The sequence below is a fragment of the Mauremys reevesii genome, linkage group 1 (assembly GCF_016161935.1).
Source record: "Mauremys reevesii isolate NIE-2019 linkage group 1, ASM1616193v1, whole genome shotgun sequence".
In the NCBI taxonomy this organism is placed as follows: Eukaryota; Metazoa; Chordata; order Testudines; family Geoemydidae; genus Mauremys; species Mauremys reevesii.
In genome coordinates this window covers 47,610,842-47,624,531 of record NC_052623.1, presented here as the reverse complement: position 1 = coordinate 47,624,531, position 13,690 = coordinate 47,610,842, and the positions used below count along the sequence as shown (strand labels likewise).

General features: G+C 40.4%; 1 protein-coding gene across 15 annotated transcripts in view; it reads left to right on the top strand.

Annotated features, from left to right (window-relative positions):
• Positions 1 to 13,690, top strand: part of SPATA13 (spermatogenesis associated 13) — a 110,770-nt gene that overhangs the window by 67,087 nt on the left and 29,993 nt on the right. For 13 of the 15 annotated variants that reach the window (XM_039496110.1, XM_039496032.1, XM_039496100.1 and 10 more), the window contains 2 exons: positions 2,291 to 2,656; positions 6,573 to 6,717. In XM_039496110.1, the coding sequence (XP_039352044.1) occupies positions 2,315 to 2,656; positions 6,573 to 6,717 (487 nt within the window). In that variant the 5' untranslated portion in view covers positions 2,291 to 2,314. Of the gene's footprint in view, positions 1 to 2,290; positions 2,657 to 6,572; positions 6,718 to 12,627; positions 12,767 to 13,690 lie in introns of those variants that run through there. The other 2 variants (XM_039496091.1, XM_039496113.1) reach the window with 2 other exon arrangements.

The following is a 13,690-nucleotide window of genomic DNA, read 5'->3' as shown; positions in this document are numbered from 1 at the left end:
ACTCAAAGGACCAACAAAAATTGGCTGCTTAATGATGGTGGCCTTCCAAAAAGGTGGGCAGACACAGATTGTGCATGTTCTGTGAATATATACAATTCCAGCAATAGAAAATGGCTGAAATGTGATGGTGCCCTGCTCTAACTGATAACCAAATATTGTATCTTAAGTGCTTTTCTTGTTTGCTGAATGTGTCATTTCTAATTTTTTAACGTTAGCATAAATGTAATATGGCAGGCTGAAATATTTGTTATTTAGAAGCACTGAGAAGAGAGCACCCATTTTCTAAATTGTAATGCAAGCTATAATAAAAAATGGGCTGGAGGAAAGAGAGGAAGGAAGGAATGAAGCGAAAGCAAACAGCACAAGCTTGTGGTATGTTTGAGTTATTACAGCTGGGTCTGCTAGCTCAGCAATGATTCATTATAGCCTGTCTTTTTTTTAAAGAGCTTTCTAATTCAGCTGTTTGAAATCTCATCAGGCATCCATCCAAGTTGGTTGCCAGCCCAGGGACACTATTTTCCTTCTCTTTCTTTCTCTTTTGGTTCTCAGTCAAAATTGTTTAAAAAGTTAAGTTGTTTCTCTGCTACAGAGCATTATGCCATTTGTAGCAGATTCATAACTTTTCTGGTTCTCGTGTACTATTAAAGCTGCTTTAAAAGAGTTTCTGTTCTGCATTTATCATGACACAAGGAACTGAAATCTCTGTTACAATCCATTGGCTCCGCCATGGGTCAAAGATGGTTTCATTGAAGCAGCCTTGGTTGACCACACAAAGACCATAATATAGGGCCAAGTTATTCCCTTTGGTGTAAAAATCTGTGGGCTGGGAAAATATACCTACAAAATTCTGTTGAATTGGAGAGGCTGCTGTTCTGCCACATGGTTCCCTTACTAAGACACAAAGGCCAAGGGAAAGAAGCTAAGGACACTGAACTGAATCCTGCAGTTCTCTAGAGCTGACATCCCTCTATGCACCTACCAAGCTTCCTTCCCACCCAGTATTGGTGGTGTGGCAGGTGGATGTGCTGGCCTGCAGTTAGTTCTCTATTTTTGACTACCTGTATACGCATCTTGTGCTTGTCTTTGGAGGTGTCACAGAGCAGAACTTAATGCCAAAAAACTGCTACGTTAACCCACAAATGACTTTGCAATGTAAGCTAAGACCACTTCTACTAAGAGAAAAACACACAGACCACATGCCCTACAAATTCTTCCACAGTTCACCACCCCAAATGCATGCAGATTTTGCCCTGTGCTAAGCTGCAGCACAGAGGATGCCTGTGGCTATGTACTGTAGATGAGCAAGCAGCTGAGCAGCCTTTTCTCCTCCATTCAACTCCACATCCCTTTTCTATGCAATTCCCATGGGTTGCTCCCCTGCACACTGCCCTGGGGGCCCATAGTGTGCAATGTCATTATTTTCAGTGAGTTGATCTTAGCAATTACATTTTATATAGATGTAAATTGTTCTAAATGGATAAATACATTATTTCAGATTTCCCTTTCAAGCATCCATGCTTTGGCCTTGTGGAAGTGATGAACCAAAGCCCACACTAAGTCACAATGAAACTGTCTGAAATTCACTGTTCATGAAAGTAATTAACAATCTGTACGCATAGTACCAGCAGATCTACAACACTTTTGAAAAGGGGGTAAGCATGGCTATCTTCATTTTAGAGACTGAAGCAGTAGATCCTATGACTTGTCCATTGTCACAGACTAAGTCCCTTGTAGAGCTACAGGACTAGAGCTCAGTTCCCCTGATTCCCTGACTCAGTGCTCAGTTGACCAGTTCACAGCTACCCTTGTTAGTTGCCTGCAGTGTTACCTCTTTTCATTGTGAAAGGAAAATAGAGCAGAATAATACATTTCTGTTAAATGTTTGCATAAAGCTCTTCTTAAAAAGAGAATACCGTGTATCATATTTTCTGTGCAGACATTATTTTCAGGCTATTTGTTCAGCAAATTCGGTATTTATGTCGGGATCTGTTGCCACTGGGAAGATAAAAATCCAATCATACTAATGTTGTTAGCAATGCTCATTTGCCTAATTTGTGCTTATGATTATGGATCATTGTTAGCCATTACATACAGTGTAATACCTCTGTGGCAAAGTTATGTATTTAATTTCTTCCTCAAGTGACAGTTTCATTTATTATAATATGGTGTTGTTTATGGTGCTGTAACACTTTTATAGCAAGTTAAACCATATGCCATATGAAAAATGTATTTTAAATCTTTCTGTATCTGAAACTGCTGTGGCTTATTTGACTTGTTCACCTTTAAAAAGGTTGTTATTGATGACCAGTGGAGGATGTCCCCATCCCAGGATGAAGAGAGGACAGATGCACAAAAGTTCACTCCCAGAAGATGGAGCTCTGGAAAAAGATCTCGGCCAAGGCCACTCTCAGACTATGGTCAGTTGGCAATCAGGAGTTTCTCAATACCAGAAGATTCAGTTGCAGTGGAGTCTCAGAAAACAGACTGTGTAGATGGTGAAAGTCAGCCTGGATTGGCTTCTGTGGAGTCTACACCTCAAATCAGTAGTACAGTAGGTCTGCAAAGAGGGCGAAAACGAAGACCCATCTCTGTAATAGGTGGGGTCAGTTTCTATGGGAACAGCCAGACAGAAGAAATAGAAGATCTGCTGACACAAGTAAGATATAAGATGTGCTCTCTGCAAACTACAAAAGACTCTTCCACTTCCTTGCCTTTATCTTCAAGCTAGAAAATAGAGTGGACATTTCCTTTCTTCTCTTTTTCCAAGCTGACATCACATACTTTGTTTCGCTTTCCTTGACTCTAATTTTTTGTAAAAAAACCCATAACATAAGATATTGACTTTTGAATAATCTTGCTTGCATTGTAAACTAACCCTCTTTCTTTCTTGGGACGTTATTTCCAGTAGCAGTTTAAAAATGCTTATTTGTCTATGATAAGGTCACATGTATTTTTTATTAGTCTACAATCACAGGATGTAGGATTCAAGTGAGAAGTGCATACAAATAATATTATAAATACAATAAATTTCATAATCCTTTGAAACCGATCCTCTTAAAAAGCTATGGGTGTGAACTGCTTGGTATTAGCACACGTATAGTTAAATGGATAATCCATTCAAAAACATTGTAGAACAGACCAGGATCCCAGATTGGATGTCTCAGGGATTTGCTAACATGAAATGGAGTCTTTCCATTGACTTTAATGGGCTGTGGCTCAGGTTCAATCTCTTTTGCTTAAATATGCTTATGAGCAGCAGCTAACCAAAATTGATATAAGCTGACAGCACTTGGGTAGCTTGTGAGAAATTAGTGGTCTCAGTCCAGTTTCTAATTGACAGGTATTCACACAGGAAAAACATACACTACTTTATTCCTTGGGGAATTCTGCACGACTGTGCAATGCAGAATTTTGCAGAAACTAACGTTGTGCGGGTAGAATTTTCTTTCCCTCCAGAAAATGGGCTGCAGTGCTGTTGGCTGCCACTAGGGTCTGCTGGACCCAGCAGAGCCCAGCTCGCACATGAAGACACTACATGGGGAGGGGGAGAGGGCTACTAGGTTCCTGAAGCTGCAGATCCCAGCATGTCCTGAGGGAAGGAGTGGGCGGTGCACAGGAAACTCCATGCAAGCCTGGGACTGATCATCAGGCTGTTTCTGCCTCTGGATCCCTGGGCTTCGAAGGAGTGGAAGGAGGCAGAGAAATAGGAACTGGGTTGTGATAGGGGTTTCTTTAACTTTCTACTCCTGGGGGGATTTTTTTTCTGTATTGTTACAGACATACTTGTAGACAAGTATTTTGAAATAAATTACCAAAATAATTGAAACTGGCATGATTATATGATGTTATTTTGACAAATAAAATTTGCAGAATTTCAGAATTTTAAAATACTGTGTGCAGAATTTTTTTTTTTTTTGGCACAGAATTTTTTGGTGCAGAATGCCCCCAGGAGTAACTACTTGAACTAGAGCCTTCATTGGCTGTGCTAAGAGGTCAAGGAATGAATAAATTTGGGAAATGAAAGCACCCCTCTCTCCCCTAGAGGTAATCTACAGCACTGAGTTGAGGCAGTGAAAAGAAGCCTGCTTAGTTGTACATGTTCTACAGATAGAAAGAGAACTTTGGTCTCAAGTCCTAGCCACAATGCATTCTCTCTGTTAACATGTTCTCCATGTAACAAAAAAGTTTGAGAACCCCTGGTTCAAGCAATTGCTAAATTGATTGAACACGGGGAAAAAAATATAGCATTTCCTTTAAAAGTACTTTGAAGTTGTTAGAGAGACCTGATTGCTCTTAGTCTTAATTGTCCTCATGAGACTCTACCTCATGCTGGGAAATTCAATGCAGTGTCATTAAAAGCAAAGCCCCCACTAAAAAGAAACAATGATCCCACTCCCTGAATAGGAATGCTAAAACAATGACAGGTTTTTCAGAGTTTCCTGTGAAAACTATTTTTTTAACATGGATATTCTAATGTAGTCTAATTCTTTCGCTGTGTAATATAATACAGTTGTCCTTTACATTTTCCTGATCAAAAATAGCTGGATCCTCGAGGCTGCACTCTTTTCCAGCAAAATGGACTGAAATCAATGAAAGTTTTGTCTGTGTACAGACCAATGCTGCAGTCCCTAATAAAACATCTATATTGTTTAATTTAGTTAATTAAATACTTAACTTTGTGTTCACATGAGCCCTTAGCATTATTATCAAATCTATGCCTTCATGAATTGTGAATAAATAATAGCTGGTTTTCAAGAGGTGCTCTTTAATACTGTTAGGGCTTTAAGTCCAACCTACCTTGAAAGGTGTCCTGTACTTTTTGAGACTTACCTCAAGGGATTTCAGCAATATATTGTCATTTTTTTAAAAACCAGTCTTTGCTACAGGGTGCAACTTACTTAAAAATAACCTCACCTGTTTCCCACTGGAAACAGATCAGTGCTTTCCTCTTGAAGAGCCAAAGAACAGAGTAGGTTTTTTTAATTGTAGCTTTGCTGCCACAAAGATGGGGTTAAACAAATACATTGTTTTTGGAGTTAAGACCAAAAATATGGGACAACTTCCATGGTAGGTACTTCCATGGTAGGTCCATAACAATGGACATTTAGGTCTCAATCCTACTCCCATTGAAGTTCAATGGCAGTTCTTCTGTTGCCTACAAAGGGATCAGGATCAAGACTTTAACGATTAAATTATAATTGACCAGGAATAAATACATTAAAAGTAATTGGCATTGAGGATATTGGGTGTTTGTTATGGAACAATTTGGAGTTGCTTTTCTTGCTTTAGTTTAGTAGTGCAGTTCTGAGATATTCATATGCCATAGGAGAAAATAATTTGTAAAAAATGAAATAATAATTAGATCATATTAAAATATATCAAGACATTTTTCAGTCTGGTGTTTGGTAGTTAAATTGCTAGTTAAAATGTATGAAAAATACTTATGATTGAGGAACACATCAGAACTATTTCATAAAGAGCTTTTAAAGCCTAATTTTCATGTAGCAGATTTTTTTTTTTTGAAAGTGTTGAACATCAGTGGAATGTGAAAAAAGTGCTGTTAACTCATTTTGTTTTGTCTGACAACTTCGTGTCGGGGAAAAAGCTTTCAAGCAATAGTAAATCAGTCATACTAGTGGGTCAACAAATAGTTCATAGAAAGGATCTGGTGTTTCTATATGCTTAATTTACAAGCCTAAGAGGAAAACAATTAAGAGACTAAGGCCATGTCTATACTAGTGAGCTTACAGCGGCACAGCTGTACTGATGCATCTGCACTTCTGTAAGATCGCTCGCGTAGCCGCTATACTGAAAGGAGAGAGTTCACCAGTCGACATCATAAAACTACCTTTGTGAATGGCAGTAGCTGTGTCGGTTGGCAGGAGAAGCTAAAAGGTGCCTAATTTACGTTAATGTAGACCCGTTTCAAACAGGACTACATTAATGTGATCTAGATACATTTTAGTTCATGCTAGCAGGGTCTACACAGGGCAGTGACAGTGCCACACTTCAGTTCACACCCCTGTAGTCCAGGGACCATGCAGACAAGCTCTAAGAAAAAAATCAGGTTTAAGAGTCTTTTTTTGGTGTAACTATAAAGTATGTTCCTCAGCAGCAGGATATTTATCTCGAACAACATTCTGGGAAATTAACACACCTGGTTGTATAATTTCTAGTCTTTCTTTCCTTTCAGTATTTCCATTCTGTTACATATTTACAGTTGGCTGACATTACAGTAAACTATTCTGAGATGTTAGCTACTAGAGCATTTAGACATGGAATATTATGGAGTGAAGACTATAAAGCAGAATATACAGTGTCACTAAACGTAACAGAAGGTTATGGAGTTTTTAATATAACAGAGAACCTTAATGCTATAAGATATTTACCATAATATTGTGTATGGAATGTGATGCTCAATCAATTTAATGACTGCTTGAACTAGGGGTTCTTAGTGTCCATATAGTCAGCTTGAGAGTGTAAGGAAACCCAGTTTCATACCTGTAGCTGTCTTTGGCTTCCTGGTAGCTTTTACTACTAATAATAATGGATTTTCTTTTTTCTCTCTGTAGCCAATAACACGGCCACCTGTTCCAGCCCACCAAGTTCCCCCATATAAAGCTGTTTCAGCCAGGTTCCGGCCCTTCACCTTTTCACAAAGCACCCCCATAGGCCTGGATCGAGTGGGACGGAGGCAGCAAATGAGATCATCTAATGGTAAGTTTTACAGGTCTTTTTAAGGGGTTACAAACCAAATGTGTTACAAAAATGGAGAGACTGGGCCAATTCATCAGTGCCTTGGGTGGTGGGTGTAAACTACACATAGGATGTAAATGGTAAAGTAGCTTATGATGAAGCTGCTTTATTTTTATACCTTCTTGTTAGTGCTTGTCCTGCTATGCTCAAGTTACACTTGATGCACACCCACTGAATGTTAAATTGATTCAAGTTGCTCCCCTTTACTATTTGTACTCATATTTCAATCCATGTACTCCCTACTGCTCTCTGAAGGCTTGCTGCATTAACTAAGGGCATGTCTACACTGAAGAAACACACCCCAAAGTGCTACAAGTTTCAGCGCTGTAAAGTGCCAGTGTAGGGAGCTATTCCCCTTGTGGAGGTGGTTTTTTTAAATAGGTGTATGTCTCTATCTATTTCAGAGAGCTGGAAGGGACCCTGAAAGGTCTTTGAGTCCAGCCCCCTGCCTTCACTAGCAGGACCAAGTACTGATTTTGCCCCAGATTCTTAAGTGGCCCCCTCAAGGATTGAACTCACAACCCTGGGTTTAGCAGGCCAATGCTCAAACCACTGAGCTATCCCTCCCACCACAGCCATGGCCAGCGCTTTAATGTTGCTAGTGAAGACATGCCCTTAAGGTGTGAATTTAAAGTCCATTAAAGCACACTAAGCCTTTGTGTGAAGGCTCTCATTCAGAAGTCAAGTGGCAACTGCTGTTAGAGAGTGTTCAAAGAGGGATTTAATGAACTTTAACTAAGGACTTTAAATTCACACCTTTAGTTAATTCAGATTAATTTCCAATGTAGAAAAACTCTAAGGCTTTGGCTACACTTGCATTTCAAAGCGCTGCCGCGGCAGCGCTCCCGGCGGGCAGCGCTTAGAAGCTAAAACTGCCCCAGCGCTGGGAGACTCCCAGCGCCTGTCCCCGCCTCCGCCTCCCTCCCTGGGAATAGCGGACGCTGGGAGCCGCCGCGCCGCTGCTGGGGCTGACTCTACACTGGCGCTTTAATAGCGCGCCGCTGCTTGCAGCGCTGCAGCACCAGAGCCCTGCTGCTGCTGCCGCTAGCTAGTAAAGTTAATCACCAAAGGATTTGTCCCAGAGATTTGTATGGGAGTTGCACCTACTTACCCAAGAATGAATGTAGCCCATGACATTTATCCAGTTTTATGTGAAGTACAAATCCTTAGAAAGGACTGTAAAATCAAATGCCTTTTTGAAACAGTGTCTTTTAATGTCCTTTTGATTTGTCCCTTACATTTATTCTCCAGTTCTACTTATCATTAGCACTTACTTGCCACATTATCGCAAGCTGATAGCAAGAACAATAGTATCATCTCATAAATCATTAATTGTCAGGAGATGTTAAAAAGAAGCTTGGTCAATACCATCTGTCTTCTTTCAGATACCAGAGAACATCCGCTGAGCAATTTTACTCATTTTTCATTATCAAAGGCCTAAAAAGTCAAAGTGCATTCTTCACTTCAGCATTCTAAAGAATAGCTGCTGTAAAGCCACTTGCAACCTTCACTGTACTGCTCCATATATACATGGAGTAAGTAGTGTTGAAATCAGGATCTACTGTGACTGAAGTGGAAGATCTTATCAAATAGCACTTTCAGTGTTTCTTTGTTAAAAATTAAGAGCATTAATCAAATAACTTTTCAGGAGCCTGTATTTGTTGCAAATTCATACCAGTTCCAAGTCGAATTGTTAACTAGATCATGCAACTTTATCTAAATTCCAAGGAAGGAAGACCCTTAATCCACAAATACATTATTTTAGCTATCAGGGTATTTACATACTGCATGCTAAAATCCACAGAAGACAATCACTGAGATGGAAAAGTAATAATAGGTAAGTATTCAAGGTACCTTTAGCCTCTTGTAGTGTAATTTCACAGCTAGAAATGGGACCAGCCAGTTCTCCTCCGATCACTAGCAGGTGCTCCACGGACCACAATTTGGGAATTACTGGCTGTAGTATTGAGACTGTGTGTGTATAAATATTACAATATTGGAGACAGTTCTAAGTGCAGAAGAATTTATAGCCCAATTGAAATGATTAAGTAGTACCTCTCTCCATGAGTAATCCCATTGATTCCAGTAGGACTTCTCACTGAGCAAAGTTATGCTTTCTGTTTCATCTTTGGAAAAATAGCATTGGCTAACAAATATAGCTACCTCAGATTAATTTCTTCTTTGTTATTTTAGCTTTAGTATATCCAAAGTTTCATAAATAGAAATGTTTGAGGGTAACAGATTATGAAAGTAAGGATTTCTGTCATTTGGGAAAGGAGTGAAATCAAAGCAATGCTGGTCATACCTAGATATTACGTTAGCAAACTAGTTATAACTACAAAAGTCATACATGAATAGCTTTCTAAATCAAAGCCCTGACGGCAAGTGGGTGGAATATTAGGAGACAGCAAGAGCAATATAGCTATTTTTTTCTTAGTTACAGGAAAGTTTTATTTTGTGTTACCTAATGTAAAATTATAGATATAGTCAGGGGTGAAAGTAATAATAAATTCTTACTGGTACGGGGGTGGTTCTGGCCCACCGAAGGGGCAGGGTCTCAGGTGGAAGGGATGCGGAGCTGGGGGCTCTGCCTACCCCAGCCAGCCTATCCACGCTGCCTGGCCCTCGCCACCTGCTCTGCTGCGGTAGTCAGGAGCCCCGGGCCCTTTTAAATCGCCAGCCCTGGGGCAGCTGCCCTTTCACCCCCCTCCCATCAGCAGCCTTGGGAGGAGGGTGGGGAAGGGCAATGACGTTAAAGTGCCATGGCAGCACTTTAACATCATTGCCCCTTTTGCCTCCCCTGTCAGTGGCTCTGACCAATCAGGAAATGAAATTAAAATGTTCCCAGGGCTTTTCCTGTGTACCTGGCTAGTGCATCGGAGTTCAAAGTGCTGTCCAGAGCGATCACATTGGAGCACTCTGGGATAGCTCCCAGAGGCCACTACTGTCAAATTGCATCTGCACTACCCCAAATTCAACCCAGCAAGGTCAATCTTAGCACTACCTCCCTCGTCAGGGAGGAGTACAGCAGTTGATTTTAAGAGCCCTTTAGGTCGACGGAACAGTGTTAGTTGTGTAGACGCATTGCTTATAAAATTGATCTAATGCAGCTAAATTTGATCTAACCTGTTAGTGTAGACAGAGCTCTGAAGTAGACCTGAGTCTATGAGAAATCCTACCCTGGAAAAACCTGATTCTAAGGCCCAAAGCCTGAGATTAGGTTTTGATTTTTATATTGAAGCAACAACTTCTGAGCAGTATTGATGTTTCTTCTTTCTTCCTAGGAAAGAAGGAGCTGTGTAAACTGTACAGTTGTTACAACTTGAAAAGAGGTGGAATGTGGCTGGACCTATGTTCAGCATCAGGGGCGGCTCTAGGTATTTTGCCGTCCCAAGCACGGCAGGCAGGCTGCTTTTGGCGGCTTGCCTGCAGGAGATCCCTGGTCCCGCGGATTCAGCAGCACGCCTTTGGGAGGTCCGCCGAATCCGTGGGACCAGCGGACCCTCCACAGGCATGTCACCGAAGGCAACCTGCCTGCCATCTTTGCGGCAACTGGCAGAGCGCCCCCCATGGCTTGCTGCCCCAGGCACGCGCTTGGCATGCTGGTGCCTGGAGCCGCCCCGTTTAGCATGTTCATATACATGGCCTAGAACCCTGCGAGCCCTGCTGAGGTGCTGGTGCAGAATTGTGTTCTTATTGTAAGGGATGCCTCATTTTGGCCTCTCTTTTTGTGACTGCATTTATTTATGGATGCAGTTGATGTCATTTAGATTTCTACATGTCTGATTGTGTCCTCAGTTATTTGTGCTTCCTCATTCCCTTCCTTTCCCCCTTCCTCCAGTCCTCTTGTGCAACAAGCAACTGGCCCACAATAATTCATGTGATATTTTGGCTGCCTTGCTTAGCATGGGGCTGGGACCACAAAGACATACAGAACTTTTTGGGGCAAATGCTGGTCACGTTGAAATCAATGAGAGTTCACTATTGACTTCAAACAGGCCAAGGCCACGTGATATTAGACAGCTACCATAATTAACAAACAGATATTTGTTGGTCCCTTGAGTCACCACTGAAAGGAGTTTTCAATGTAGTGAGATCTAACCATCTTAACTTAATTTTTTTGTCCATATTTTATGCTATTCCTTTTTCACCTGCCTACTCACATTCTCAGAGGTGTGATAGAGTAATTCAAAGGGGTGAATCTGTTTTGTTATAGTTTTAGGATTTTGTCTGGACAGCGCTTGTTCAGTGTGTATTCTTCAGTCGTTGATGCAGATCCCCGGGTTGGGGGCTTTTTATGACTTAAGCAAAGGAATTTTCTATGGATGACTCATGTTTTAGTTGTTTACTGATTTGTATTGCAAGACACCTTGCAACTGTATTGTATATGTGCTTTTCATAATATATGGTAGCTTATTGTAACTGTGATTATTCAGCAAGTCTGTTCTCAGCAGGGAATTATGATGCAGTTCAATGATTCAGAAGGGAGAGCTGTATTTTTCATGTCCACTGGTTGCCTTCAAAATGCAGCAGATCCTGGATTTTAATAATTAAACGTCATTAATATTGTGTTATAAGTTTGGCATTTCATTCTCTCCCTGAGATGGTACAATAGGAAACCATGTGATTTCTGTGGGTGTTGTGATATGCTGTATGCAAAGTCCCTTGGTGGTTTTCTGAGCATCTTACTAGAGAAACCAGCCCCTAGTAAAAGGACTGGCATAGCTAAACAACGTTGTTTCCATATAGAGAATCAGTAATTCTGAGTCCCATCCACAGACATATAGCGCCATGACTTCTTTTAAAATTAATTCAGGATTATCTTTTTATACCAGTTTTCAAAAAATTAGTACAAATGCAGGTTGTTGAAGAGTACATGATTTGACTGCAGGGGCAAATCCTGCCCTTGCCTCTAGAACCGATGCAATTCCCCTATGCAAAGGGGAGCATGATGCTGGGGTGATAGATGCTAATCTCCATAGCATCCCCTGTGCTCTGACATGAGAGGGTTGGTGGGGTCATTGCTGAAGTGGGCTATGGAATGAGTGGAGACAGAGCTAAGTGGCTATTCGCGTCCTTCCTTCTCTACTCCGTGGTAGAGTTACAGTGAGGCTGCGGCCTGAGTGAAGGAACGCCTCCTCTGCCCCATAACCCCTCAGAGCAATTGACTGCTGATTAGAATTTGGGTTATAATGTAGTGATAGTCGCTTGTAACCAAACAAATATACCACAGTTTAGTTGTGAAGTAACAACAGCATTTAAGAACTGTGTGAAAAATACCTTTGGGTGTATAGTTATACCTACACATTACATTTTGGAATAATATCATAAATGTACAATCTTATGCAAAGCAGTATTGGAAGACATATTTTTGCATATGTCTTCCAATATGTACAATATTGAAGAAATTGTAGAAGAATTTCTACAATTGTAACTCCTAATAGCCTTTTCCTGTGAAATTGTAACTCCTAATAGCCTTTTCCTGTGACTTGGAGTAAAAGAGATGTATCCTTTGAATTTAGATTAAAACTCTAATTCACATTTAGCTGCTTTAATGAAAAGTAGCAAATACACTCTCTGGCACTGACAGGACTGAAAAACATTCTTCATTGCAGTGTCATTAGCTACAGTGCAGTAGACTGTAAGTACATTATCAATGAACACTGTGTATACAGGTTTTGTTTCTTTTCTGTAACTTCCTCCCTAAGGGTACCCCATGATGTCACTGATCCACTAAACCCACAGCTATACGGGAACAGTGAATGAGCTGTCAGTTTCTAAGTAGGCTCCGGCCTGATATGCACATACAGAAGCTCAAAGCAATGAATAAGCTGTTTCTGAATTTTCAGTAGCTCAAAGGCTCTAAGCGTTCCTGGTTCTCTGTGAATCTTTTAGGACTAAGCTTCACCTATTAAAGGCCAAGCCCCTACTCTGTATGTTGTTTTTGACAGCAGCATGGTAGCCAGGGGGGAAATGGCACGATTTTGGAGTCTGGAGAGCCTTCAGATGGGTATGTGTGAGTAGAAGGTTCACTCTTCTTATTCTCTGTAATGTTTCTGATTTAAAATTATCAAGTGTTAGTGTCACTAGGCTTGTTTCTGATCACATTCATGTTGTTGTAAATAAGGTAAACTCCACTGCAAACAGAGTTATACCAATGGAAAGCTGGATAGAGATCAGAATCAGGCTCGCATTGTCTTAAGTTTTTGCAATCCATTAGAGCCACGGGGATACCCATCCCATCTGTAAAATATTTAGTCCTGCCGGTAAACATTAGAGGAATGGATACAGAGAGTAAGTGACTGGTTGTTTTTTAAAATCTAGCTACCAAGGCAATGGAAGCCTCTTGACTGGTAAGGAATAATGAGCAGTTACCAGCCCAAAAATTACACTCCTTTTTCATCTTTAGTTAAATGTTTTAGAGTATTTATGTCTACTATTTTTGCTGCAACAAACCAGTTGTCAGTATTGACATTACAATGCAGCTGTAAAAATGAAATCCAGGATGAAATTTAACACTTCAGATTTGAGGCTGGAAGCTGATTTTTATATATTATTTATTTACAGATTTTCAGGAAAGCAATGTCAGTGAGTTTTAAATGATACCACTTTTAAAATATATAGTTCTATTAGTTTTCAGATTTGTAACCCTATGGCTGAGAGATCTCAACTTTTTTTGATAGGAATTTTGCAGCCTCCTGGATTAGCTCTATGAGACATTATTATAAATGTGTATTTTAAAATGTTTTGTGGTGGGTAGAATAACTGTGTTGTTTTATGTCAAGACTAAGGGCAAAATTGTGCCCTTCTAAAGAAAGAAAGCCACAAGGTAAATGTTTTAACTGACCTCTGCATCCTATGGCCTTGATTACTCTTGAAAAATTAGCATCCATATAAGTGGAAATGCTTGCAAGGATGCAAGTGTAAGCACTAA